A 25,654-nucleotide genomic window follows, 5' to 3' on the forward strand; every position below is an offset into this window, starting at 1 on the left:
GCCCTTTATATTGCCTGTAATTTGTTACTACTCCAGTTACGTCACTATTCATCCCATTCAGTTACCAGGGGAACGGAATGCTCTTGTTTTTTTTGGGTTTTTTTTATAACATATATACATTCCTCTACATACACAAATGTAAACAGTAACATAGGTTTCTTTAAATTTCCACTTCTACCTAAAGCTTGAACTTTTGTACCATCATAAAAATCTCGGGCTTGCCATTTTATGGATTCTAATGTTGAAACTTCTCAATGCGACAAATTTCCTGTGGGTCAATAGCATTTTAGGCTCCCCACTGGAGGAACCAGCAACATCAATATACATTGATCTGAAGACACAACATGTATGGATGTGGCATTTAATTTTCAGTACTGTAAAATCAAGAAGAGACACCCATATATAAAAAAAGCTATAGTGTTCTATGGTGGTGAAAACTCAAGAGTTTACTATAGCATTCCATACAGTATTTTTGTATATATGGGTATGAATTACTCCTGCAGTACTGTATCTGTTGCTGGTTAGGGGTCTCGTTACAGCAAAGCTCCTGTACTTACCACCGGTCCTCTCCTGTTCCGCCTCTCAAGCCATTCATGTTTCCAGGCTGGCATACATGTTGCTTTGAGTTTCTCCCTGATCATGCGCTCCTCTGGGCGGTCATCCATTTTCTGCAACCCCCGGAGGGTTTCTTTATTCTCCATGTCACGGCTACGGAGAGTAAAAAAAGATGAATTAGGAATGTGACAGTGAAGGCTTCATTATAATTAAAAGCATTAAAGCTATTGAAGAACGCCAGGAGAGTGCCAGCGTCACCTATCCTGTACCTCCATTCATCTTTCCTCAACCCCCTCACCAACATTTACAATCAAGGTCACAACTCGATTCCAATTGGCTACAGTGGGATATTTTAGAATAGTAACGAGCCAATCAGTAAAGTGCTATGTAATTAGAGGGACAGCAGCCAACGAGCAAACACACTTGACAACCGGTGTAAGTGCTACAAAGGAAACGTTAAGAGTGTAAATTGAAAGTGGACAGGAGGGTCACGTTGTCCTAATTCAGCAGTTTTTGATTACTATTTTTTATTCAAATCCAGCTCACATCACAAGTGAAATTAATTTGGTGGTCTAATTGTACTCCCCAGTGCACACTACTAAAGTCCATGTACAAAAAAAAAAACACTCTACTTGGGAAAATGATGGTACATCCATTCAACTCCCGCTTATTTTTTGTAACAGGGTGCTGCACATGTGAAAAGACGTTTTGATGAGAAAGTACAGTTGTCTGAGCCTATTAAATTTACAGGATATCATACAAATGTGGGCAGGCAGGTCTATTCTCATCAATTGTTTTTTCAGCTTACAGAACAATGCAGTACAATGTACTGTAGCCCTGTTTAAAAGAAAAACAAAAGCAAGTGTACCCGAGATAGAGAAATCCTTAAAAGATACCAAAGTAAATATTTTACAGTAACTAATTACATAAGGGAGTTAAAAAGAGAAACAGAAAGCACTGGTGGGACTACACATGGAGTTCAGTTCTGGTACTAAGAGCAACCAAACTAATCCAAGGGCAATAATAATGAAGATAAAAGAGACAGTGGAGACGCATGAAGGACAAAAGGTAGGATACACACAGTCCCTAGCACACTGCTACATTGTAGGATATTTTCCACTATTCTGAAGTGACAAGGTACAGCCCCACAGGCCACAAACTAGGCCATGCAGTGTATTGTAGGCAACATGACATGGATCTCATCTCAGCTACTGTAAAACAGACATTGACAAAAGCGCTGTTGTAACTTTTAGTATCCGTCAGAAACAGATATAAATATAAACTACTGTACAGTCAAACTTCCTTAGTATTGCAATCACACACAATTCTCAAAGTTTTTTTACAGACTTACAAAGTCGAATTATCACCCAATAACTCCATCAGAACGAAACTCAACAGCTACAGCTCAGTCCAAATCCACATCCGCTTTATTGTAGCCTATCCCAATACAATCACTAAAATACTGTGAGTACAATACCACAAATCAGCAAATGCACATTCAACTCACATTTGATTAACTGGTTGCAAAATATAATCAATTCAAAGGGTGTTTGATTACTCACAAAATCAGGGAATTGATTAACCCCCCCTTAACTTAGTAACTGTAAAACATTACTTGTCAACCAATGCAGACAAATTCATTGAAATGTAATGGCGAGCTTTGTTTTGTTAACTTTAATGTAAGTACTGCTGGTCTGTACATTAGCTCTCTACAGTCTGTCTTGAATGTAATTTTCTTTTTTAATTATCCTCTTAATTTTCTTTGACATCCTGCAAAACCCACAAAAAGCTCTTTAAAAACACCTTCTAGGACAAATACCCTTGAAAAAAAGCTAAACAAAAAAAAACTTTTAGAACACACACACACACACAATTCTTCAAGAAGGCAAACCTCTTACCAAAAACCCTCCACTGTACTGAACGTTGGCTTATCACCAAAATGTTCAGCAATAAAACAATGGTTCAAACAGGAACAGGTAGTCGTCGATGAAAGCATTTTAAATAAACATAGTCCAAGTCTTTTCAAACTGAGAAGGGTAAAAAGCTTCTGCTTCTTGTAATATTGTCAAAGGAAACAACAATATTGAAGAGGAAACAGTAGTTTCCTGTTAAAATGCAGAATATATCACAAGCAGGTGTAAGAATTTCAAACAGGAAATCTGCATCAACATAAAATGCAGATACAGAAAACTTAATCCAACCAGACTACAATACTAAACTACTGCACACAAATGAAGGGTGGCCAACCACACACCAGAAATAACCTGTTTGACTTGTGCACTGTATGGAGCTGCTTTGTGACACTAGAGAAATCTAGCTACCTGCAGACTTCTTTTAGATACTTGCTGAAACAGTGGGGAACTCTTTGGACCAACATATTGTACATTCTTGAATGAAGACAACATGATTCATAGATTTTCAAACTGAAGATACAATATTCACTGTTATACACCCAATTCACCTGCTTAAAATAAGAAAAAAATATAGCAAATGAGCTGTGAATACTCAAGTTTATAAGATACTGTACGTGTAGTGTACTGCTACTGTAGTATTTTGTTTGCTCCTGTCTCATTTATGAGCTTCCCAAGCGATAACACAGCAAGTCTTTCAGTGAGTCCTGGCCTTGGATCCAGAAACAATGAACTAAAATAGTGCAAGCTTACAATCTCCAGACTCAGCAGCAGCACAGTGGTGGTCATTGCCTATCACATGACGGCCATCTCAGTTTACTGGGTTCTAAACAAAGGACCTTTGTGTTGTCCATGCAGGTGGGACGTGGAGGCAGTGCCAGCTGAGGCTACGTTTCAAACTTCCACGTAAAACGAGACACACGGATATTCACAGGAAAGATTCTTTTGACATCCTTGCTCATAAAACAACCTTCTGAAAGACTATTTTCTGCTGCTGCAGGACATACAGACTTTAAATATCTCAGCTGATAGGAGATATAGATTGCCTGTTATAATGTAGATTGCCGAAGAAAGCTTTAACTTTAATTACTGAACACAGGCGACAGGCAGACAGTAGTGGGGTCTAAACCAGTAGTGGTTTCAAGAGGGCTGAAGCACATACACACATTTCCTTTCACAAATGACTCGACAAAATCTCTCCCAGACCAGGTGATCAGTTCATTTTCACAAATGCTGCTGCTTGGACTGATTTCGAATGTAGCGTTGACGTCAGCTTGTGCCCACGCTAACAGTATTGTATACAACAAAACAGAGTAATTGTAAGGAGAACAAAATAGGCAATTATGTTAATGCACTTTATAAATATAACATTTCTGCCAATGCATGGTTTTGGAAGAAGTTCTTGAGATATTTTCTTCCCCCTCCTGTACATAAATAAAATAAACCATAGTGCTCCCTGTTACCTTTACAGGCAGGTATGCTAGATGCTGCATTTACAATCACACAGTGTACAAACGAGTGCAGGAATTATGGAGCAGTCTCTCAAAAGTCAGAAAAATGGCACCGAACAGAATGAAAGCAGTAGTGCTTCTACCGGTACAAACAAACCACCTCTCTCACTAAAGCTATCAAAATCAATTTCAATTGCAATTGCTTTAATGTAAATATTAGCAATTGCTATTTCAGTGTCCATTACTGATAAAACACGTCTCCTCCCCTTACACTTGCTTACATACAGTATGGCACCAGAGAGCTGTCAATTTCTTGGCTTTGCAGCAGACATACTGCAAACCTCCATTACAGCTGTGTTGCATCAGAGGAATCACCAAACGGCCATGTTTCCAGTTTAAACAAACCCTTACTGTACAAGAAATATTAACAGCTGGTTATGTACTGTAACTCGCACTCTGAATGATCCAGTTTACAAAACTGTGGCCAAATGAAACTCAGTGCAGCACGTACGGTATGACTTGAGCAAGACTACTACTGTAGCCTATACATTATATCACATAACGGTTCAGCACAGACTGTACTGTATCGTAACCAACACTTTCTCCACTATGCTACAGTACTGTTGTAGTTTCTTGCAAACAGGGCTCTTTAGAATACAGTACCAGAGGAAGGTATGAACACTGAACAGGATTTAGAGTACAGTATCGAAGTATCAATGGGTATTATTACAATTGTATGCAATGGGCAGCGGTGTAAATTCATCATGGATTGTATCATTTTTATTGTGATATAGGAGAGTACTGTAAATTTGTGGCAAAAGAAACAACCAGTTATACTTCTAATCGGTAAGAAACAAATACAATTAAAACAAGTTTACAAGATACGAATGAACTCTAATTCATGATCAGGAAGGCAAAAACCAAAAAAAATCATTACAGCTGGATGCATTAAAGCAAATATCACTTTACTCAAAACACACACACACACACACACACACACACACACACACACACACACACAAAGGTGATGGTTTGGTTCCTTAAATGGGCACTATACTGAAAAAAATAAATGAACATATCGTGGATTTTGAAATCCAGACCGTTGTTTTTTGAGGATGCATTTACAGTAGTGCTGGTACAAATATCCAAACAAACATTTTGTTTACCTGTATTAGAACGCAAAAAACTACGCCCGTGTCCGCCAGAAATGACAATCGATAAAAATGAGAAATACAGGCCATAACGAGTTTGGACTTGCACTGATTTACCACACTGCCAGAACATGTGCAGCACTTTCTAAAATGGAAACACTGAAATTGCTCAGTCTGTGTGGGATTTCTATTAAAATACAGAAGATCAACACAGCCACTTTTAGTCCTATATTTACTCTGGCTGTCAAACCTCAGCATTTTAAATGGAGTCCAGATTAAAATACCCACGCAACAAAAGCTGCTAAATAGTGATCTCTACATAAACCTGCATCAGATTCAGTCTGGGTACATGTCCCCCTGCGATGTGATACAGATCAGGTAGAGTACGTCACTCCAAAATGCCTCACGTTTTGCAACACGGGCCAACTTGCAAAGGAAATGTTTCATATTGTGATCAGCATTTATGTTTTCTATATCAGGGTTTTAATTTTTTCAATTTTAGTACTGTTTTTACCTGCAATATACACACCCAGGATTGTTTTGTATTTTTATTTAACCGTTACTCCTATATGGCATGCTGTGTTTTGTAGTTAATTCAGGGGGGTTAAGTAAGGTCTTCACAACCTATTCTTGCTCTTGGGATCATTTTTTGTATTTATTTAAATAACGTGTTGCATATAATGGCTTTGATTACCTTTTGCAAATGAATATCGAAATCTTGAACGAATATCCTAACATGAAAATTCCATGTTAGTCCCAGCACTCATTTGCAGTAAGAGATAAAACACTCTAAAACAAATGAAATGCGTTTGTAAGCAAAGCTGGGCTGCAAATAGAAATGCAGTCTATATGTATTCACAGTTTAAATTAAACATTGGACTTTACAGTCACATGCTACCGAGCTAAACTTGGCATCTTTAACATGCTGTAGACCATCTGTGAAAACCATTGGGATATTGTTTATTGACACATGGTTTTGGAGAGGTCTCTATTTACTGATGGAGACAAGTGCAGATTAATTACCAAGTGAACCAGCAGAGTTGTAAATAACAACAACCAAATAAGATCTAAGCTAAAGGGTGTACTGTATCTGAAAGCCATTTTCAGCGTGTGTGCTCTCATCCATACACTGCACATGAAACTTCAGCTCATTTATTGAAGCATACGCTTTGTATCAGCAAGACCAATGGTTTGTGCACTGTGCACCAACCTGGACTTCCAGTAAGATGAAGGCTTTCCTTTCCATGCATCTGCAACAGGAATTTGCATACATGTGATCTCTAATTTGCAGGTTAAAACAAAGTCGCAACTTCTTTTTTGTGGGAACAATCCGAGCATTAGCATCGTTGCAGGAGGGAGCTTGATCTGGATACACTTGATGCCTCGTTCGCCTAGCAAACAACTTGACAAAAAGTGTTCTATTTTGTCCTTCAGCTCACTTACAATCAAAATATACAAGATTTGACCTACTTTCATCCAATTTTGAAATATTTAAATTAAGTTCCATAAAAAATGCCCTGTATTACTTTATTTTACCGCAGTGCCACCATTTGGTAGTTTTCAAGCAGCATAGCCTTGTCAAATCTGTACAGCAGCCTAAGTATTAAGAATCTGCACACATTGACAGAGCATACTGTATTTGTCATGGGCTGGATAGCATGGGCCGGATGCTGTGACTGCGACAGCATTGAAGGTTATCCAGGGAAGTAGGGACTGTAACTGGAGATATCTAACCTCTTAGAATGTTTGCTAAAACTACTGTACAGTAGAGTCAGGAAGGAGTGCAGTTCAAGAAACTGGAACATTGTTGCCAAACAGATTATTTTACTATAAGATGGCAAAAGTATGTCTGAACCTAATGTAATAAAATCACAAAGCAAATCTAGACAGTCATACATGTTTAAAATCCTGTTTTCTAAATGTTGATAAAAAAAGATCAAATGTATTTGCTTCCTTTTCAACGTGCTCAAAAAATATAGCATTAGGGCCTAAGATTATAAACCAGGGTTCGCAATGTCAGGAAGTGACATGGTTACAGAATGCCTTCCTGTTTTATGTTTAGTGTTCCCTGAGCGACAGCCACAACAGAGTATACAGTTTGTACAGTAGCCGTCACTAACACAGGGGGAATGATCCAACACACACTGTACAATAGGCTATAAACCTTAAGAAGATCTCTAGCCTTGTACTAAAATATGTTAAAATGTACACAAATTACAGCATCTCTTTCATTCACATTGTAATGTGTACAGTAGTACTGGACAGAAAATGTTACGTTTTAAATATTATTCTGCATGTGAGAGAATGTAGTTTGTCTGCAATGCTAAACAATGGCTTTGAAGAAAAAAGTTTGAAAATTTAAAAAGAAAATTATAAGTAAATAAGGATAGTACATCAAATTTGAAAAGAAAGGTGTTTCTTGCTCAAAAATTCAATTGAGTGTTGAACAGATTTGGCCTGTATTTTAAAAGTAAACACTGCCAAGCAAACCTTCCTCTTTCCATTAACTGGTGGGGTAAATGTAAAGCCAGTAAGAAAATTACAGGAAGAGGCACATCCTGTTTCCCAATATGCCCAAAGTCATGCCTTTACTGTATGGGACTGAATTAAAAAACTAAACCTTTTCAGAGATAAAGCCATGATGAAAGACTGGCCATCACTGACTTGCAGTACAAACTAGTCTAGTGTACAGTATGCTTTTCAAGGCCACTGAACAAACCGATACTTCAGTGAACCACCAAACTGATGATTTTGCATTTAAACAATGTAGAACACATTATTTTGTACAATGTAGCAGGCAAACAGTTATTTTTCACTGGACAACACTGGTAAACTTTACTTAGATAATCACAGAACACAGCCTTGTACAAAAGTATTAAGACAATAACTATCTAGAGTAACTGTCCACATTTTCCACCTGTACGCATACGCGATTTCGATTGCGTGTATTTCCACTCTGATAGGTGAAGCAGGCGTCTGGCGATTGTGCCTGGAGAGCAGTACATGCTGCTCATGATCTTTGCTGTTTTCAACTTGTCGTATCAGTGAAGCCCAGTGTTTCTGCGTTTAGAAGTATAAATGCTCTGGTAAACATACACAGTCATCACAATACTCATACTTTGACAGGTTTTGTTTATTACCGCAGCTGTATTTTATTAACAGCAATAGGGGCTGGTTGAATATGTGTTCGGTGTTTGATACATGAGTCCCTTTGGATCATTTTTAGTTGGTAATTATAGTTTTATCTTGAGGGTAATGTTTTTGATACTGTAAACATTTTAAACACACAATTATGCTGAGGTGGGAAGTAAATAGTAACGTGATAAACATTTACAGTGCAGACTATTTTGTATAATGTTTAGACTTTTCCCAATAGAAAGTGAAAGATCTGTGCTAGGGATTCTAAGCCCTGGAACACAGGTGCTGAACAAGCACATATAATACTGTAACAAAAACACTTAAGTCACAGGAACTACAGCACAGCACAGCACAAGCACCCTGCACCCTCCCTTGTAGCAAAATATATCAAAATGTAATTTAAATACATAATGAAGTGAAAATTCTGTATACTGCAGCATGCAGCAGAGTAAAAATGTAATTTGTGGTCAGCCCTCAGTGTTCACATCAACCTCCTCTGCACTGATGCGAGCTGACAAGGGGAAAGGCACTCTGCTCACAGACCATGGGTAATGTGCACAAAAAACACAGAACCTCTTATATTACAAAGCAAAATCCTCAAAATGAATGGAGTGCTCTCTGTAAATATTGCACTGTCTGACAACACCCGAGAAACACAGCACTCAATCCCTCTGCTTCTGTTACTCCACAGGTGCTTCACTGTATCAGTTGCATAGGACATTTCCCCCCTTTTGCTTTTGTTCAGCTTCCAAGTCACATGAGTTAAATAGTGTACTCGGTTGAAGCAAACAACAACTCTGGGCCAATTCAATGCTCAAATCACATGTCTAGCCTCTGCCAATGCACATTTTTATATTGGAAGAAATACTAAACCACATCACACAGTTCACTTACTTCAGAGTGTTGATGTTTTACATTAAGTTACCAGAAAAAGGAAAGTTTAAATGGCTACTGTACTGCTTTGTTGTAGTTACTGCATATGTATAAAATCGTTCTATCCTTGAGTACCTTAAATAAAAAGCACAAATCTTTCAAGTTCATGGAGTATGGTATGCATTTTACATGCTGTAGCTTGTACCATAAGTGATTAGCATACCCAATATAACCCAAGGCTTCAGGGCTTGAAAGCTGGTTATGACTGACCAGGTTCCCATCGTTACACTGCATGTGATTGTGTGTTTAAACTAGAGGGGAGGTGTCATACTTGGTGAGTTCCTCAGGCTGCACAATGCCTTTTCATGTAAAATCAAAATCAATAAACAGAGACCAGACAAAACCAATAATAAAAATGACCCAAAGAACCTTGAAACAATTAGTGATAAGCAACTCAAAAATCAAGGCACTCGAATCATGCTACAAATTATACAAAAATATATGGGAGGTGAAACAGGTCATTCTTTTTAGTTGCAATTCAGAATGTTGATCTCCCTAAAAGTAAATGTAATACTGAAACTACAAATCCAGCCTACAGTACTACTGTAACGTTCCAGTAGCTACTGCAAGACAAACCATGACATTCCACTTAATGGTTTTTATAAAAAAAAAAAAACTGAATGGAAATGAATGGAAGTATTACAGTAGAACAATGAAGCAAAATAGGTCTGCAGTGATGCTGCAGCATCTTGCCCCATAGCACCGCATTAATAAACTGTCCAGTTCATTTCAGAGGAGTTACGTCCATGAAGCATTTTATTTGTTAGGTCTTGTTCACATTGGGTTTGATACAAACAAACAAACAAACTCAGTTCAATTCTTTTGGTTTAAATATATATACTTTTTTTAATCAATTTGCTTGGTGTTCACACTTACCTGGAAGCAAATGTACAGAGTTTGTTTGTTTGGGTGCGATACAGAGTTTGTTTGTTGGTTTATTTGTGTTCATATTGCAATTTGCAAGTGAACTGTTTTCTCATGATTAGTGGACAGGATGTTTACACTGTCTGCAGTGCATCTTGATATCTGACTGGGGGGGTGAATCTGTTTTTTGTTCAATCATTTTTGTCGCTACTGAAATGAGTAATGCTGAGCTGGAGGGCTATAATGCTGAGCTGGAGAAACTTTGTCAAGTTTCTCTCACTGTCCATATTATTTCACTTGACATTTTGTGACTGAACTTATGTTTATACTTTTCAATTTTGCAGAATACCACACACGAGGCGCGCAGCACTACCAACCAACTACAAAACAATAACCAGGATACTTCACTTCCTCCTCATCTAGCTGCAAAGGTTAAAGTGCATGGTTTGTTTCCTGTGTGCAAATGAACCAAGTTCCCCTGTTGTTCACATTGAAGTGTAGCAAGCGAACCAAACTAACTGAGACCACCTCTAAGTAGACTCAGTTTTGTTTATTTGCCAAGTTAACTTTGTTGTTCACACTCCACTCCAAACAAACCAAATCACCCTAACAAACTCAGTGCGAACACAGCCTTACAATAAAATGCACTCACGGTTACTGTAGCTATTAAAATAGCTTTAAAAGGATGTATAAATCTAGATCTGTGAAAACAGTAGAATTCATTCTGACGTTTGGTTCTCACCTACTGTACAACAGTACACTGCATTTCATCTTTTCAATGTCATTCATTATAAGAATATGACTACAAGCAGTAGAATGTACTGCAAATCATCTTCATGTTTAAACAAATCTATGGAGGATTACATATTTAATGTTGACTTCCACATAGAATCTAGAGCTTGCTCATTCTGCTAACTAGACTAAAGTTAAATAGAGAAATAAAAAATGCCCACAGTGAAATATAGGCTGTACTGTATCTTCTTGGACAACAGCGACTGAATAACACAAAATTATTTGTATTTAATATTTACAATCAATAGTTCAGCATCTAGAGTCATGACAGCACAGTATATTTTTTTGTGTTAACTCTCCAAAGCCATTTTACAGTGAAAATATTAAACATGACTTTAATGGTAACTTAAATGAAAACACAACATAGACATTTAAAGCAAACTAAACACAATGTATGTGTTTTAACCTCTTTCCACACTTTAAATTAAATTAAATTATTTATTTCTTAGCAGACGCCCTTATCCAGGGCAACTCACAATTGTCAGAAGATATCACATTATTTTTACATACAATTACCCATTTATACAGTTGGGTTTTTACTGGAGCAATCTAGGTAAAGTACCTTGCTCTAGGGTACAGCAGCAGTGTCCCCACCGGGAATTGAACCCACGACCTTCCGGTCAAGAGTCCAGAGCCCTAACCACTACTCCACACTGCTGCCCTCACTTGTAATTACACTTGTAATTATTGAGTAATAATACACAGAGCTACAGTGCAAATGGTTCAGCCAACAGAACCAAGCAGATGACTTGATACATTCCTCATAAAAGTAGAGCTGGAAAGTGAATTTTCCTGGTCAGGCATGCCCACAGACACGTCCCACTGTGTGCATTTGGCTCTGAACACAGGCTCTGCGAGCTACAAACTCCACAAGTCCATGCGTTTCACACAAAGCCTACAGTACATGGAAACGAGCCGAGTGGAAACCATCACAGCTGAAGTCTTGTAATTGTTTGAATTATTATTTAGCCAATACACTGTTGCCTGGTAATGGATTTTAAAATGTTACATTAAAATGCAAATTCATCAACTACACACAACTGTAATAATATGCAACTATCCATGTAACCACGTTAAAACATGACTGTACCTTCTCACAAAAAATGTGTTCTCACATGTTATATACTGCTACTGCAATGGATAATACAGTAACACGTTACTTCTGTGTAAGTTCCTGGTAATGCAGATGTAGCCTAAATAGTGGCGGCACTGGCATCAGTCTACCGTCATTTCACAATATGACCAATCAGCTGGGGAAATACTGTACATAATCATAAAGTTTAATTCTCAAAAATTAAAATAAATAAATAAATAAATAAATAAATACTGAGCAATAACTGAGAAACTTTAAAAAGCAATGTGCTGGTGCACCAAATTAGCAGTACCTCAAAATCCAAAGTGAAAGGCTAGGCTACAGATACGGTAGAAATATAAACTGTAAAAGACGTTCTACAACTCCTCTTTTAAATGTAGATTTCTAATCTTTGAATAAATGTTTGCAGCTCCCATCACCTGACAGAGAAAGCCTGTCTACAGTACACAGCAGCACTGTACTGTCAAAGGGAAAATATTTCCAGGCAAATTCAAACTGTTATGACTTATCTTAATGTGTTTTCATGCAGCTATTTAGTATTATTATTGCTTTATTTGGCAGATGCCTTTATCCAAGTAACAATACAAAACTATAACATGTACAGTATTTACTAGAAACCATTAAAGTCTCTTAAATCGTTACCCTGTTCCCTCAATAGCTTTCTTCTATTCAGTTACTAAATGGAAAGTGCCAAGTGACAAAGCAGCCGACTTTTGATCTCTGAAGAATTACATCTGAGGGTATTTCCCCCCCCACCCCCCCTCATGCTGCCTAGCAACAAAGCATTTTTAATGGTTCAGACTCCATACTGTAACTACTTGAACTTCTCATGATAAAACATACAACCCCCTACAATCATAGTGAATGTTAAACAGTGAAGTATATAAAGAAATTTCCTACAGTGAGCAGATTCTTTTTTTATACTGGAGAGCAAAAGACAGTTTTGCTTATTGAATATAGCAGGAGCAGGCTACAGTATTGACATGGTTGGAGGTTATTTTTATTTTACTGACAGGTTAAAAAAATAAATAAAAAAGGATTGCAGATTTCGATTCCTGTCGATGCCATCTTTATATCCTGGCTGCTTGTGTTATAACAAATATGTAAGCACTAATGCTAGTGCCTGTGGGGTATGTGACAGTTTGTATACACCTGGACGTTTCTAGTACTGGCATGGGATACACACAAGCACACCCAGGATAACCACCCAATCAGAGGGCGGAACAGCACTTTCAAATTCCAATGCAGTGTGTCAGTTCACCAGGTTTGAAAAAATAAAGTGCACAAGTGAATGTTTACCAGAAATGTCTACAGTTTGTTGCAAAACATAACAGCATTAACAAGGATTAACTTCAGGGGAAGTCCAGATGACCACCAGACAAGCAATTAAAATACCTTTGGCTCACACTTCCCATAATTCAGTTTAAAACTCTTAGCCTTCAGCACACTACGGTATTTGATACGAGGTAACCAACAATGGTACACGTAGACCCAAATCTAATTTCAATTACTTAATTACATTTTATTGATACATTTAAGAAAAGGACAGCAACTTAATATAAAATAAATAAAACAAATTAACACTGCACAGCAACTTCAACCAAGTGCATTCCTAATGGTTTTAGCTCTGCTTTTAAATCGGGTACTAACATTTGTAATCCTTACTGAGCAGTCAACATCATTCATATGTTTTAATGAGGGTCACTACTGCAGTGGCCCCATTCTAAAGATCCTGGTTTCAGATTGCTACTCCAGCTCAGCTGCGTTGTTACAGAGCAGCTCTATGGTGTTTTAAGTCAATGCACCTCCTTGAGCATCAAGCAGCCCAGCTGTAACAAAAGGAACAACCCCAAATATATTCCTGGATACACCAAGGCCTCACTGTACTAAACTATCAGGCCAGTGCCAAGCCCAGAACACAAAGCACTACTGTGACTTTACTACAGCTTACCGCACATCCAGTAACACTTGCAATCTACAACACTTTCACAAATATTTTTTGTGGCCTCAGAAAAACATATTGCTAAGAATAAAATGGCAGCAGAAGATTGTTACAGAAGAGTGCCACTCACCTACATTGTATTTGAAATAGCGTCGTTCCTATTATTATTGAATTTAGATTTCTAACAAATGCTTGCTTAAACAGATTAAGCAGCTTTCATTATTGTGTGTTCTGGGGCAATTTCCTGTGACGCATCTTATGTGCGTCACTGAAAGGTAGATTTCTTTGTAGAATAATATAAAAATAGAACAATTCTACAAGTATAATTTGCAGGTATCCTGTCAACTGTGATCTCGTCTACTTGTTACCCACCTTAAAACCTAAAAGCTTAAAAAAGCATTTGCAGAATTTACAGCTCTGTACCAAAAGACACAATGTTTACTTGAGACAGTATGAACACACTGCTGCAACCTTCAGTATTGCCAGCATATTGCAATGCCTGTGATCAAGTGTCAGCATATTTGAAATGCAGCAGAGTTCTGCAGTAAGTAATAAATGCAGATTTGGGGGAGGGGGGGAGGGGAGTTAACAATATATTACTGTAAAAAGAGCAGAAACACAGTAATGCTGTACATACAAGACTCTCTTAATTACAACCACCACTGTCAACCAGAATAGGTAAACAAATGTATTTATTCATTCTAAACAATAATTAAACAGTGTATCTTTGTAAAGTGTAGGCTATTCTACGTTAAGCCAGTTTTAGGACTCACTCATCAATGTACTCTAACAGACTGCTCATTGTTAGCATTCCTAATGTTAATATCTGGAGCCGTACAAATTGACAGGCTGACGTACAGGAATTGGCTCACAAAAACAGAGCAGCAGCAGCAGCAGCGGGCTCCTGTTAACAGTAAAAGAAGAAACTCAAAAGAAGATAATTTGAGGATCTCTAGCAACCTTTAGTCCCTGCAGTCAATCGTTCAAACTACATAAGATTACTTTAAGCTAATTTACTGGACATGTAGTCCTCAGAGACTTCTACATGCCACTATCAGCTAAAAAATAAAGCTGAACACAAGTAACATATTAAAATAGGGCAATTTAGATGTGGTAATGTTAATTTTGTGCTACTGTAAATAACCAACTAATGTGTTTGATCTTTAAGCTAAATAACCACGACTATGAAGCAGACAAAACCACAATGACAAGGCCTACAAGTTAATACTCTCCAGCACTGCAGATGGGAAGAGCTGGGCAGTATTTACAGCAGCATGCTTACTGGATGCTTACTGTACAATACATCTGCACACATACAGTAAGGGGCACGTTTCTGCAAAAGAAAACACACACAGCCACTGGGTACGAACTTTCAGAAGTACACCGCAATACCATTCCAGACCCACTGACACCAATCTGTTAAAACAGGGTTAGCCTACTTACTGTGAATTTAAAACACAACATACTTTTTTGTTTTGTTTGATTACATTTTGAATTCCTTAGGCTAAACATGTAATGGGCGCAACATTTGAATTAAAATAAAGAAATACATCAGTCCATACTAAAGTAGTCTGTCTCTGCACTAGCACAAACATAAACACTTGAGTAGACACAGTGGTGTCAGATTGCATTGCAGTCAGTGTTATAAAGGGTAACACTGTTAACCAGAACAGTTCCAAAGACTTGATGATACAGCTATAGTCCAACACCATCCATCAGCCAATCCATATTTTTTGTTATGCAGGAACAATGGATAGGAGTATGGAGTTCATAGCATGAGATAATAGAATAAATACAGAAGGTGTTTTGCAAGATTTGCAAAAAGAATCATTTTGCAAATAACTGTTCCTTTGACATTCGGGTTTCCTAAAGCATTTATGAAAAAAAAATAGGTTTCCATTATTCAAAAAGTTTTACTGTACTAGTGGAAGTAATTACTGCATTAAAATGATGTGTCAGGATTAAGATAAGCCACCTACACGTACACAATGCTATACAAATCAGAATGCTTGAACCCCCACAGGAACTAAACTCAAAACAGCTGGCAGCGCCCATCTGAAAAATCCTACACTGTCGATTCTTCCGTTTGAAGAGCAGTTTGGGGTTGGGATTGGTGACAATTTGTACATTTCACACTTCAGTGCTTGAAGAATAGCAGGGCCGTATTCACAAAACTAAGTTTGGACTTCTTTGACTCTTTCAGTATTACTGCAAAAGCCCAAACCCGTACTTCTCTATTTAGTCTACTGTCCTATATAGAAATAAGTTACAGAAAAGTGATAAAAAAAAAACCTAGACAGGTTAACTGGTCTGTTATGCTGAATGGAGTTATTTTTCCTTGACCACAAATAGGTCTGCAGTGTTGAAAGTGTAAAGAATGTTTTTCAAAGTCTGTTTATATTTTGAAATAAATCAGGTTTTCAAGAAACTGCTCTAGCCTGTTGTTAAAAGAAGCTGGCAACTAACAGTTCCCTCAATATCAAACTATAATTTATTCATAAAAAGCATACTTTTAAAAACTCATTAAAACTGTGAATTGGGCTATCAGGCATTTCCACAATAAAATGTCTGCCAAGAAAACATTATGTTGTTTGGAATTACAAAGTCATATTTACTAGAATCCCATCTTATCAGCTTGTAGTCACTGAGAGAGTTAAGCTTTTAAAATGAATACCTGTTGTGAGGTTTTTATTGAAAATGCTGATCAGAAAAAGGACAATGCCCCTTTAATTACTTTCATAACAAACAATGTAACCTAAAACAGTTGCTACAGGTACACTGTTAATGTGTTTAGCTTTTCAAACTTTCAAGTACAGTAACCCTTATATTAAGACAAACATTAGACTCAATAAAACGGTTAAAACTGCAAAAACTTTGAAGAATTTATATTAAAAAAAGATAAAAACGGATAGTTGCTAGTACACAGTGCAGGGTTATTTTTAGATGGCAAAGTATTCCAAACATGTTCAAGGAACCTTGTAGGCTCATTTTTGAGTAAAAAAGGCTCCTTACTCAAAATAGATGCTTTAAATAAAACATAATAAATATGAAATGACTTCTGGGTATAATGTGAAGCCAACATAGAGTAATAGGGTCTTGCTGAGTTAAAATGGATGTACCGATTTTGAAGCTACAGTAGACACATCTTCTGAAAGGAATGACACTTCAGAAATTGGGCAAAAACGGTTCAATGATATTGTTGGCAAATAGAAATAAAGCAAGGGAACAATTTAAGAATTTAAATCAGAAAATCCATTTATTTCTATTGCCCCTAGCCATGGGTCTAGTTTAAGTGCCTGCCACAATTTCTCCAATAATTTTCTACTGGTTTTTGACAAAATCTTCAGATTTGACAACACACAAAAGACAATACATCTTACTGTTCACAGGGCTTGAACTTCATTTGTGTGCTGGGGGGATTTCCACCCTATGCTGCAGCCAATGGGGGGGGGATTCCAAAATTGTAGAGGGGGAATGGCAAAAAAAGACACTTTTGCATATAAAAAACAATATATATTTTACTGCATCATCATTCACACTGGTGTTGCTTTAAAATAAGCTGCTTTCAGGAGACCTAACAGCTGTTCATCCCTGTGAGGCAGAACACTCTCCACTGCTTCTGCCATTGCCTGATGTGAAGTTTTTGCATGCAGCAGAAGAAAAAGGTGCTTTTCTTTTTAACCAGCGCTCCATTTCTTTTTTTTTTAAACTCTTTAAACTCAGCCCTATTTCCGTCTGTTGTTCACGGTTTTCATTTAAGTATGTTTAACTGCTGGATAGTTTGTACTGCATGCATGTAACATATCAAATGAAAGACCACAAAGATTCCTTTCATATTATGTAAGTTGCAACAGGATCAGGCATACTATATGTGGTAGAGATGAGAAAATATATGTAAAAAAAAAAAAACTTTCAAAGAAATAATGTTTGGTCACTGCTATATATAGATGGCAAAAAAAATGCACCATTGAACCTCTATGAAATGGACATGGGGGGAGAGCTGAGCTTCTAAGCTTCCTAACGATACCACCCGTTCCAGTCTAGCTGCTACAATGACGGAGCAATAGACTCAAAAACGAAACCTAAGCTGTGAACTCTGTCACATGATAAAGAGGCTTAATTCAGGCAGTCGTATTTCCGGCTAGGAGTACCGCACACACACTGAATACGTCTTTGAAAAGCCCATAGTCTATACTTTTAAACAAGCCAGGTAGGTGGCTTTTACAGTGCCTGAGTAATATGTACGGAATCTTTGGGGCACTGGCTCCCCAAAATGAATGTGGCTGAGTTTTAAGAGTTAAAGCGAAAGCCACCACTTGCAAAACAACACCTAGATGGACTTAACATATATATATTTTTTTTTCAAAACTGTTTACTTACTGCAGTGTACTGAGTTTCTATAATGCCTAAAGATACCGGCCGAGAATCACGTACAAGAGAATAAAGTCTTGCAGCACTTAAAATATCCAGCACTACTTTTATTTATTTATTTTAACCAGAACTCCTCAGAATGCGGCTCATAGTGTTTTCGTCACCGACACCCACTTCCTTATAGGTTGTTGTAGCGTTGCAGGCATTCTAAATTGGGTAAAAAATACAGTAGCTTGGTGTCTTAAAATATCTCTGCATGATTTTCCTGCACTGAAAGTTGCAGATATGCGGGAACAACTTGGAAAATGCGCGACTCCCGAGATGAAATTCCAGCCCTGTGTTTATAGGACATCATAACCTTCTTAATGTAACTTCGATCCTCTTGAGCATACAGTAGTCAGTGAGCTTAGGGGAAATGGTGACCTAGCGATGTAATATTCTCCGGAGACTGGGAAGGGAGTCTACAAAAATAAAAACAACTTTACTGTACTCACACTCAGCTGACCCTTTTTAACTTTGCCTTATTCAACTCAAAAAAGCAAGACTGCAGTAAAAAACATATATTTCTTTAGTCATGTTTTCTTTTTTTTTTTTTTTTAAACTTGGTTCTGATCTGTTCCTATGGGCTGTGTTTTTTTTATATGCCAAAATCAAAATGCTAAATGCAAAATCTACTTCTCAATTCTGTGACTCTGCATACTGCACACTACTTGAAACTGTGAAGAAGCAAGTGCCAAGAGTACAACATTTCAGCATGGCGAAGAAATAGAAATTAGGGCATGAGACTGAACAGCTGAGAAGTCTGTATCATTTATTAAAGGCTTGTTTTGTGCTGCTATCAAATACAGATGCCATTATTAACAACCTGTTTCGCAGAAAGTCTGTGCTATTATTCTTTATACAAGTGACATGCAAGTACTGGTATATAGGGCTCCTGGTTTTCCATTCTCGGGAATTTTTATTTAAGTCCCTGAGATACTGTAGTTTTCAGGAAAAATCTTTCTTAAAGCAGTCCACTAGTAACAATGTACTGTAGGTCAGTCAACAAATAATGGTGTTTTGAAAAAACAGCTTATTGCTGGCATTACAATATACAGACTAGTTGAAAACAAGGGGCATTATTACAAAAATATACAATTTTCATAAAATTACAAATTAAATACAATGTTCAGGACACTTCTCTCTCTCATCTGTAGTTTCATCTGCAACAACACTGTGAAACTGCTTGCATGTGTTTCTCGTATACCCTGGACAGATAGAGTTGTCTTAGTTAGAGCAGGGCTCTTCAACTAGTTTTTGTTTTTGTTTTTTTTTTTAATTTAAGAGGGCCAGATTGGAAAAAAGTTAGGAGTATTTTACTCTGCACATTTTTAAGCAATAATAAATATTATATAGATTAATGTTCATATAAGACTTACACATTTTACCATATGAATACTACTTTAAGTATAGAACAGTGTGAGAATTTAACAGAGTACCACTATAAACATTTAAAAATGTTTGTGACATATTAATAGTATAACTGCTTCTATTTTTGAGCTTCTAACTACTGTGCCCTCTGGATACATATTTCTAAAAGCCTTGTTTGGTTTCAAAATGCCTTTTCATATTGTATTCCTTAACCACTGACACACAATCATTGCACAATAAACACACTGGCTTTGCATTCGGTACAGCTGGTAAAATAAATAAGTATTTATTGGTCCACTCGTTGAATCTACAATTTTCAGTTCTTACTACAGTAGCTAGAGTAGAGAGAGACATGTTATAGCAATATGAGTAAAAAAAACTAAAAATCACTCTGAGTACGTAGTATTATTAAGGAGTGAATGATAAATTTTGAAATAATAAGTTATAAAACTAAAGGTTTCACCTCAACCACCATGTTGTTTCCTTGTGTTTAGCGGGTGACGGGGATTTGCGATAACTAAATAAATGAATACATAAATTCAATTTTTTTTTTTTTTTAAATCAGGTGGGTTGACGATCGTTTTTTTCAGGTACTTTTCACTTTTCTGTATATACAACTTCAAAATTATTCCACAGAAAAGAACTCGGTGTGGTCCAGTGATTAAAGAAAAAGGGCTTGTAACCAGGAGGTCCCCGGTTCAAATCCCACCTCAGCCACTGACTCATTGTGTGACCCTGAGCAAGTCACTTAATCTCCTTGTGCTCCGTCTTTCAGGCGAGACGTAATTGTAAGTGTTCACACACCCTAGTCTCTGCAAGTCGCTTGGATAAAGGCGTCTGCTAAATAAACAAATAATAATAATAACAACTCACAAAACAGCTAGCTGCTTTTTTAAACACCTCGACACAGGCAGTGCCGCAGCAGAGACAGACAGTCCATCAGCGTAACGCCTACAAAACCTCCTGTTTTCTCGTTATCTGATTATCCAAATAAAACATACAAAAATGTTTTACACTAGCGTAATCGCTGGGCTTCTGGGTAGTGTAGTTTAACGTAATCCATTATTTTTTATAGGAGAATAACTGCGGTAAAAGACTCTTTGCGCAGTTTTTTGTATTTATTTATTTATTATTATTATTATTATTATTATTATTATTATTATTATTATTATTTATTTTTTTTTTTTTTTAAAAGGTACAGTTGCAAAGCAGAATTCCGTTCCCAAAATGCCAATTCAGTTCCCAATGCCTAATTCTGCAATCGTGGAAAATCAGTACCCCTACGACGGTATAGGAGGTGCTTTATATCTGTACATGCAAGTTAAGGAACTACAGTCTCAAAGCACTGAGCTCCAGGTACTTTCTGCCAATAAATATTTGAGACTTGTGTGTCGAGTGTAAATATGGAGAATGCCTTGCTTGGTTTTCATGATTCAGTCGCTAACATTTTAAAGGATTTTTCCCCCCTCTATTTGGAACAGGAGACATTTCATTAGGAGTTGTTTTGTTCAAATGACAATATGCATCCTGCCCTGCAATATGATCAGCTAGCGTATATTATATCAATTAAGTTATACAATTCAAAACATGTTTACTGCCCATAAAGATGCCTCAGCCATCTGACGACTACAGTATACATGACCTCAGACTGGGACCTACAGTAAGTCCCATGAGTTTCCACTGATTTCTGAGGGCATATGTTAACGTATGGTGCTAAGGCAGAAACTGGAGGTCTTGCCAGGACTGAAAGGGTTAAAAAAAAAAAGAACCTAGCACAGTGCCAAGATGTCTGGTCAGCATCATTCTGCAGTGTGCTATCAGTATATTAAGTTGCGAGCAAGGCAAAATGTGGAAACTTGACCTCTTTCCCATTTTAAGTGTCTGTAAAAATGGTTTGGTCAGTTTTTTGCTCTCTTTTTGATTTCAAGTGACTCGACAGCAGTGCTTTTCTTTTTATTTCTTTCAAATAATCTGTTTTATGTTCTTTCTAAATATGATACTGGCATACTGTAGTAAACAATAGTTTTAAAAATTATATTCTAAAAGCTTGTAAAAAAAGGCAAATAAATACAATACAGCCTGCATGACATGCTGCATTCTGATGGGACTGGGAAAAGATCACAGGTAGCAATGAACAGTTCTAGTAAGCACCATACCATGAATTCCATCAACATACAGAATCATATTTGAACGTAACCTCTCAACGACTACATTTGGATTGTTTTTGGCAAATCATGAATAGGGCTTTGTCTACCATACAAACGGTTTCACACAGTACATAGAGATATTTTAAAGAACAGAGCACAGTTCAAGCCACATTTTCCATTCTTCAACAATGACTCATTAATGATGCAGGTTGCTGTCTTGCCTGTGTGAATGAGGTGGAGCCCAGATAATTTACCTTTCAAGATATCAGAGACAACAGTGTTACCAATGGAACCCTGCCAAAGTACTGAGACACCCAAGTCATCCATTATCTGTTCACTACTGCTCCAACCTCAAAATATCAATCACCATACTGCTACAAACCTTTACCCTATTCCTTCACCTTATTTCCAGTCCCCCTTACACTTTGTGATTACTCCTACCCTTCCTGCAAATACAAATAGTCAACATACTGCAGTAATTCAAATAGCCTTTATAGTAAAGTCTGACACAACCGAATTTATAGGTATAATTATTGAATAACAGTTACCTGTAATGTTTCCCTCATGTCTGCCTGCGGGAGTATCAAACAGTTAAAACCCAACAATACAAACATTATTACTAAAAGGGGGAACAAATCAGCCTGCGACTCATTGGGGTACTTTCTATACTAACCATATGTTTTCGGCATCAAGTTTGTATGCAGTGGTGCACAGCAGGATATTACAGTAATGGAGAACTGGTGTCTGCTCACGTGTTATTGAGGCTCATAGTCCAAGTTCAGGCAGCACAGTTTAAAAAAACAAAAACAGTTTCCTTGTTTAATCGGTTAACTCGAGTCTGACAAAAGTAGGCAATTTAGGAATGTTAACTATGAAGACGTTCAGTTCACACACTATCAAATACATTATTATACAAACAAAGAACATAACCTCACCCAGCACCAAGAAGGATACCACGTAAAGCTAAAGAAAAAAAAAAAGTGTTTCTGTTGTCTTAGCATACAGCGTCAAAATAAATAAAACTTTACATATATATATATAATTATATATATATAATTTACAACAAATCAACAAAACTGATTTACAAAGCTGGACCAGTTTTATCTATTAAAAAAATCCAACGGATGCAGAACATGATCAATTCAAATATTTAAAACGAGAAGTTGAATTAAGGATCTGACTAAATAGGTAGCTAACACATTCATATTTTACTTATTTATACACACACACACAGTATTTAAGTTATTTATCTTACACTGCTATCCAAGAACAGATAATGTGTAGATATGTGGATTTAACGTAATAATGCTTTGCATCCATACATCCGGTCTCTGTAGGGAGCCAGACAGCTAAACAAAACTGTTCTTGATGAATTTTACTTAAATATACACACTTAATGATTTATACAAACTGAAGAACAATCATCGTTCCAAGAAGAGAACGAATAAAAACATACTGGTTATTATACTACCAATAAGAAGTGAATGCCAAAAACATTCTGTTTGAGTGTGTATGAAAAGCAACACATTTACAACATTTCCGGAGAAGCCTAATCATTTTTCCTTGTCAAAATGGGAAAGCAAACACCCGTATCCTCAAATCCGAGAAAATCCAAACAGATTTGCAGATTAATTGCAAACTAATGAATGACATAGAAAACTTGTAATATTCTGGCCACAGAACGTATGTTTTTGTATCAACATATTTTTCACCATCAGTTACAATGTAAATCATACTGCAACCTGGAGCCCCAGGACTAGATAGACGATCGCTATCATTCCTAAAGTTTCCAGATAATAATACGATCAAAGCAAAATATGTACGTGCAATGTAAAGTACTATCAGTCAAAGTTAAATAAAATATATAGCAACACTAGCCTATTCACTAGATAGATAGATAGATAGATAGATAGATAGATAGATAGATAGATAGATTGTACTTTCTGATTAAAAAATAAAAATAAATCTTCAAATCACATTAGCCAAGCCATATCCAACTGCAATGTAAAACCATTCCCATCAGCCATAAACAGCGGCACTCATCCCGATCTAAATACAACCACACTTGTGAAGAAACGTCCAAAACAAAACAAGCAAAAAAGTGCAATACCTATTTGGAGAAGAGGTCATTTCCAATGAAGCCCCAGATGCTCCATAATCAGAACTGTTCTCTGTATTGCATTTAATGTTCAACAATTCCTGAGTAGCGGTAAATGGACTGGTGTTACTCGTATTAGAAAGCGAGCGGTTATTCAAAGAATTACTCTGCTGAGCGTAGCTTTGCTGCAGCAAGGTCGGCTGAAATCCGCCGGGCGAAGAAGCCGATAAGAAGTGAAGCTGCGCTGGTACAGGATCAATTCCGGACTCGGGCGACAGGAGCAGAGACTCGGGTTTATCCAGATCAACGCTCCTGACTTTCCGTAGTTCTTTACGCCTCCACGATTTTTGCCTAGCTGCCTCGGGGCTGTTAGGGGGAACGGGGGCGCTAGTAGTATTACTCTGATAAGAGTTCCCAGCGTTACTGTCGTTACTCAGCTCACTAATTCCCGACGGCGAGGTCCGGCTCCCCGTCGCCGCCATTTTCTGTCAGCGAGTTTATCATTTAGGATCTTTGGGAGAGGGAGTAGAGTGAAGTGGGGGAGGGGGAGAGGGGAGGAGCAAGAGGGCCTGGCGGTGTTTACATACAACCGTAAAGAGCGTAACTAGAGCCGCATGTTTTGCGTAAGTACCACAAAGGGTTTGCACTGTAATGAATGAGTAACGTAGAGGGATTCACGAAAAACCGATGGTACGTTCAAACAAACTCGCAGTGTGGTGTGAGAAATGACGTGGTGAAACACACAGAAATAGGAGATGTCACAAATGCATTTAATATATATTTTTTCGAAACCACACACGTATAATCAACTGTTATAAAGCAATCTTTTTAAAGTTATTATAATATAGGTGAAGAAAGGACATATACTGTTGTCATATTTGTGTATTACCTTAACTATCCGTGCACTGCTATAACATCCAGGTAGGTCACAATGATTTACATGTGTGGATTGAGAGAATCACGTTTTTTGAAAGCCACAATCTTAAATGACAGCCATACTATTGGACTATTGGTTGGGGATTAAATGAACTACACCCCCAGTCGTCCGTCCTGTCCCGTCCCCCCGTCCCCCCGTCCCCCCCTTTTGGGGAGAAAGGTTGACACAAAGTAAATTAGTAGTATGCCCTAATGCCGCTCACAAGAACACACCATGTGGATAATTATATATTTTGATATATTAGAACAATTATGGATGTAGTCCAATATATATCAAGGTTATTTATGCACCATAATCTACTAGCTTTAAAAGCCAGACTGTAGTAAACAGTGCATGTTAAAGCAGTCAAGTTTCTGTTTTTAAACAAAGGTACATATTGCTCAATTCCTCAGGGCAAATGTCTGACGTTATGCAAAGCAATATAAACAATTATCAGCATGGTGGATTCCCTGAAGATGATCACAAGTCATGTTTTGTATGCATGTCCATATGCTCCAAACATTGTAATCTATCTGAAAGATGGCCTAACAGTTTCACAAACCAGACAAATAAACCCAGAGGCGCAAACACATGGGCTTTTAAAGTAATTATAACTAACAAAACAGTTCCATTAATCTTAGCCAGTTTGTTCTTCCATACCTATAGAACATAGGTCTTGTGTGCAGCATTAAAAGAAACACATCTGTTTTCATTTCAAAACATGATATCTGGTACTACTTTAGGGTAACGGAAACTGTCTTTCTATGCCGTGTTTGTGTGTTATCTGTTTGGACTTGAACTTGCTGGGTCATTTCACCTCAGCAGTGTCTTCTGGGTCAAAGCATGTTACTGGTTGCAGGCATGTCCGTCAATAGGAGAAGCA

At 37.3% G+C, this 25,654-nt stretch overlaps 1 protein-coding gene across 4 annotated transcripts in view; it reads right to left on the bottom strand.

Annotated features, from left to right (window-relative positions):
• The window catches only part of LOC117963658 (mitogen-activated protein kinase kinase kinase 1-like), a 71,230-nt gene that overhangs the window by 21,359 nt on the left and 24,217 nt on the right, over positions 1-25,654 (bottom strand). For 2 of the 4 annotated variants that reach the window (XM_058990351.1, XM_058990348.1), the window contains exons 1-2: positions 23,868-24,382; positions 558-708 (exon numbers count right to left, since the gene is read on the bottom strand). In XM_058990351.1, the coding sequence (XP_058846334.1) occupies positions 558-708; positions 23,868-24,337 (621 nt within the window). In that variant the 5' untranslated portion in view covers positions 24,338-24,382. Of the gene's footprint in view, positions 1-557; positions 709-2,453; positions 2,583-23,867; positions 24,383-25,654 lie in introns of those variants that run through there. The other 2 variants (XM_058990356.1, XM_058990367.1) reach the window with 2 other exon arrangements.

Source organism: Acipenser ruthenus, chromosome 2 (genome assembly GCF_902713425.1).
Source record: "Acipenser ruthenus chromosome 2, fAciRut3.2 maternal haplotype, whole genome shotgun sequence".
In the NCBI taxonomy this organism is placed as follows: domain Eukaryota; kingdom Metazoa; phylum Chordata; class Actinopteri; order Acipenseriformes; family Acipenseridae; genus Acipenser; species Acipenser ruthenus.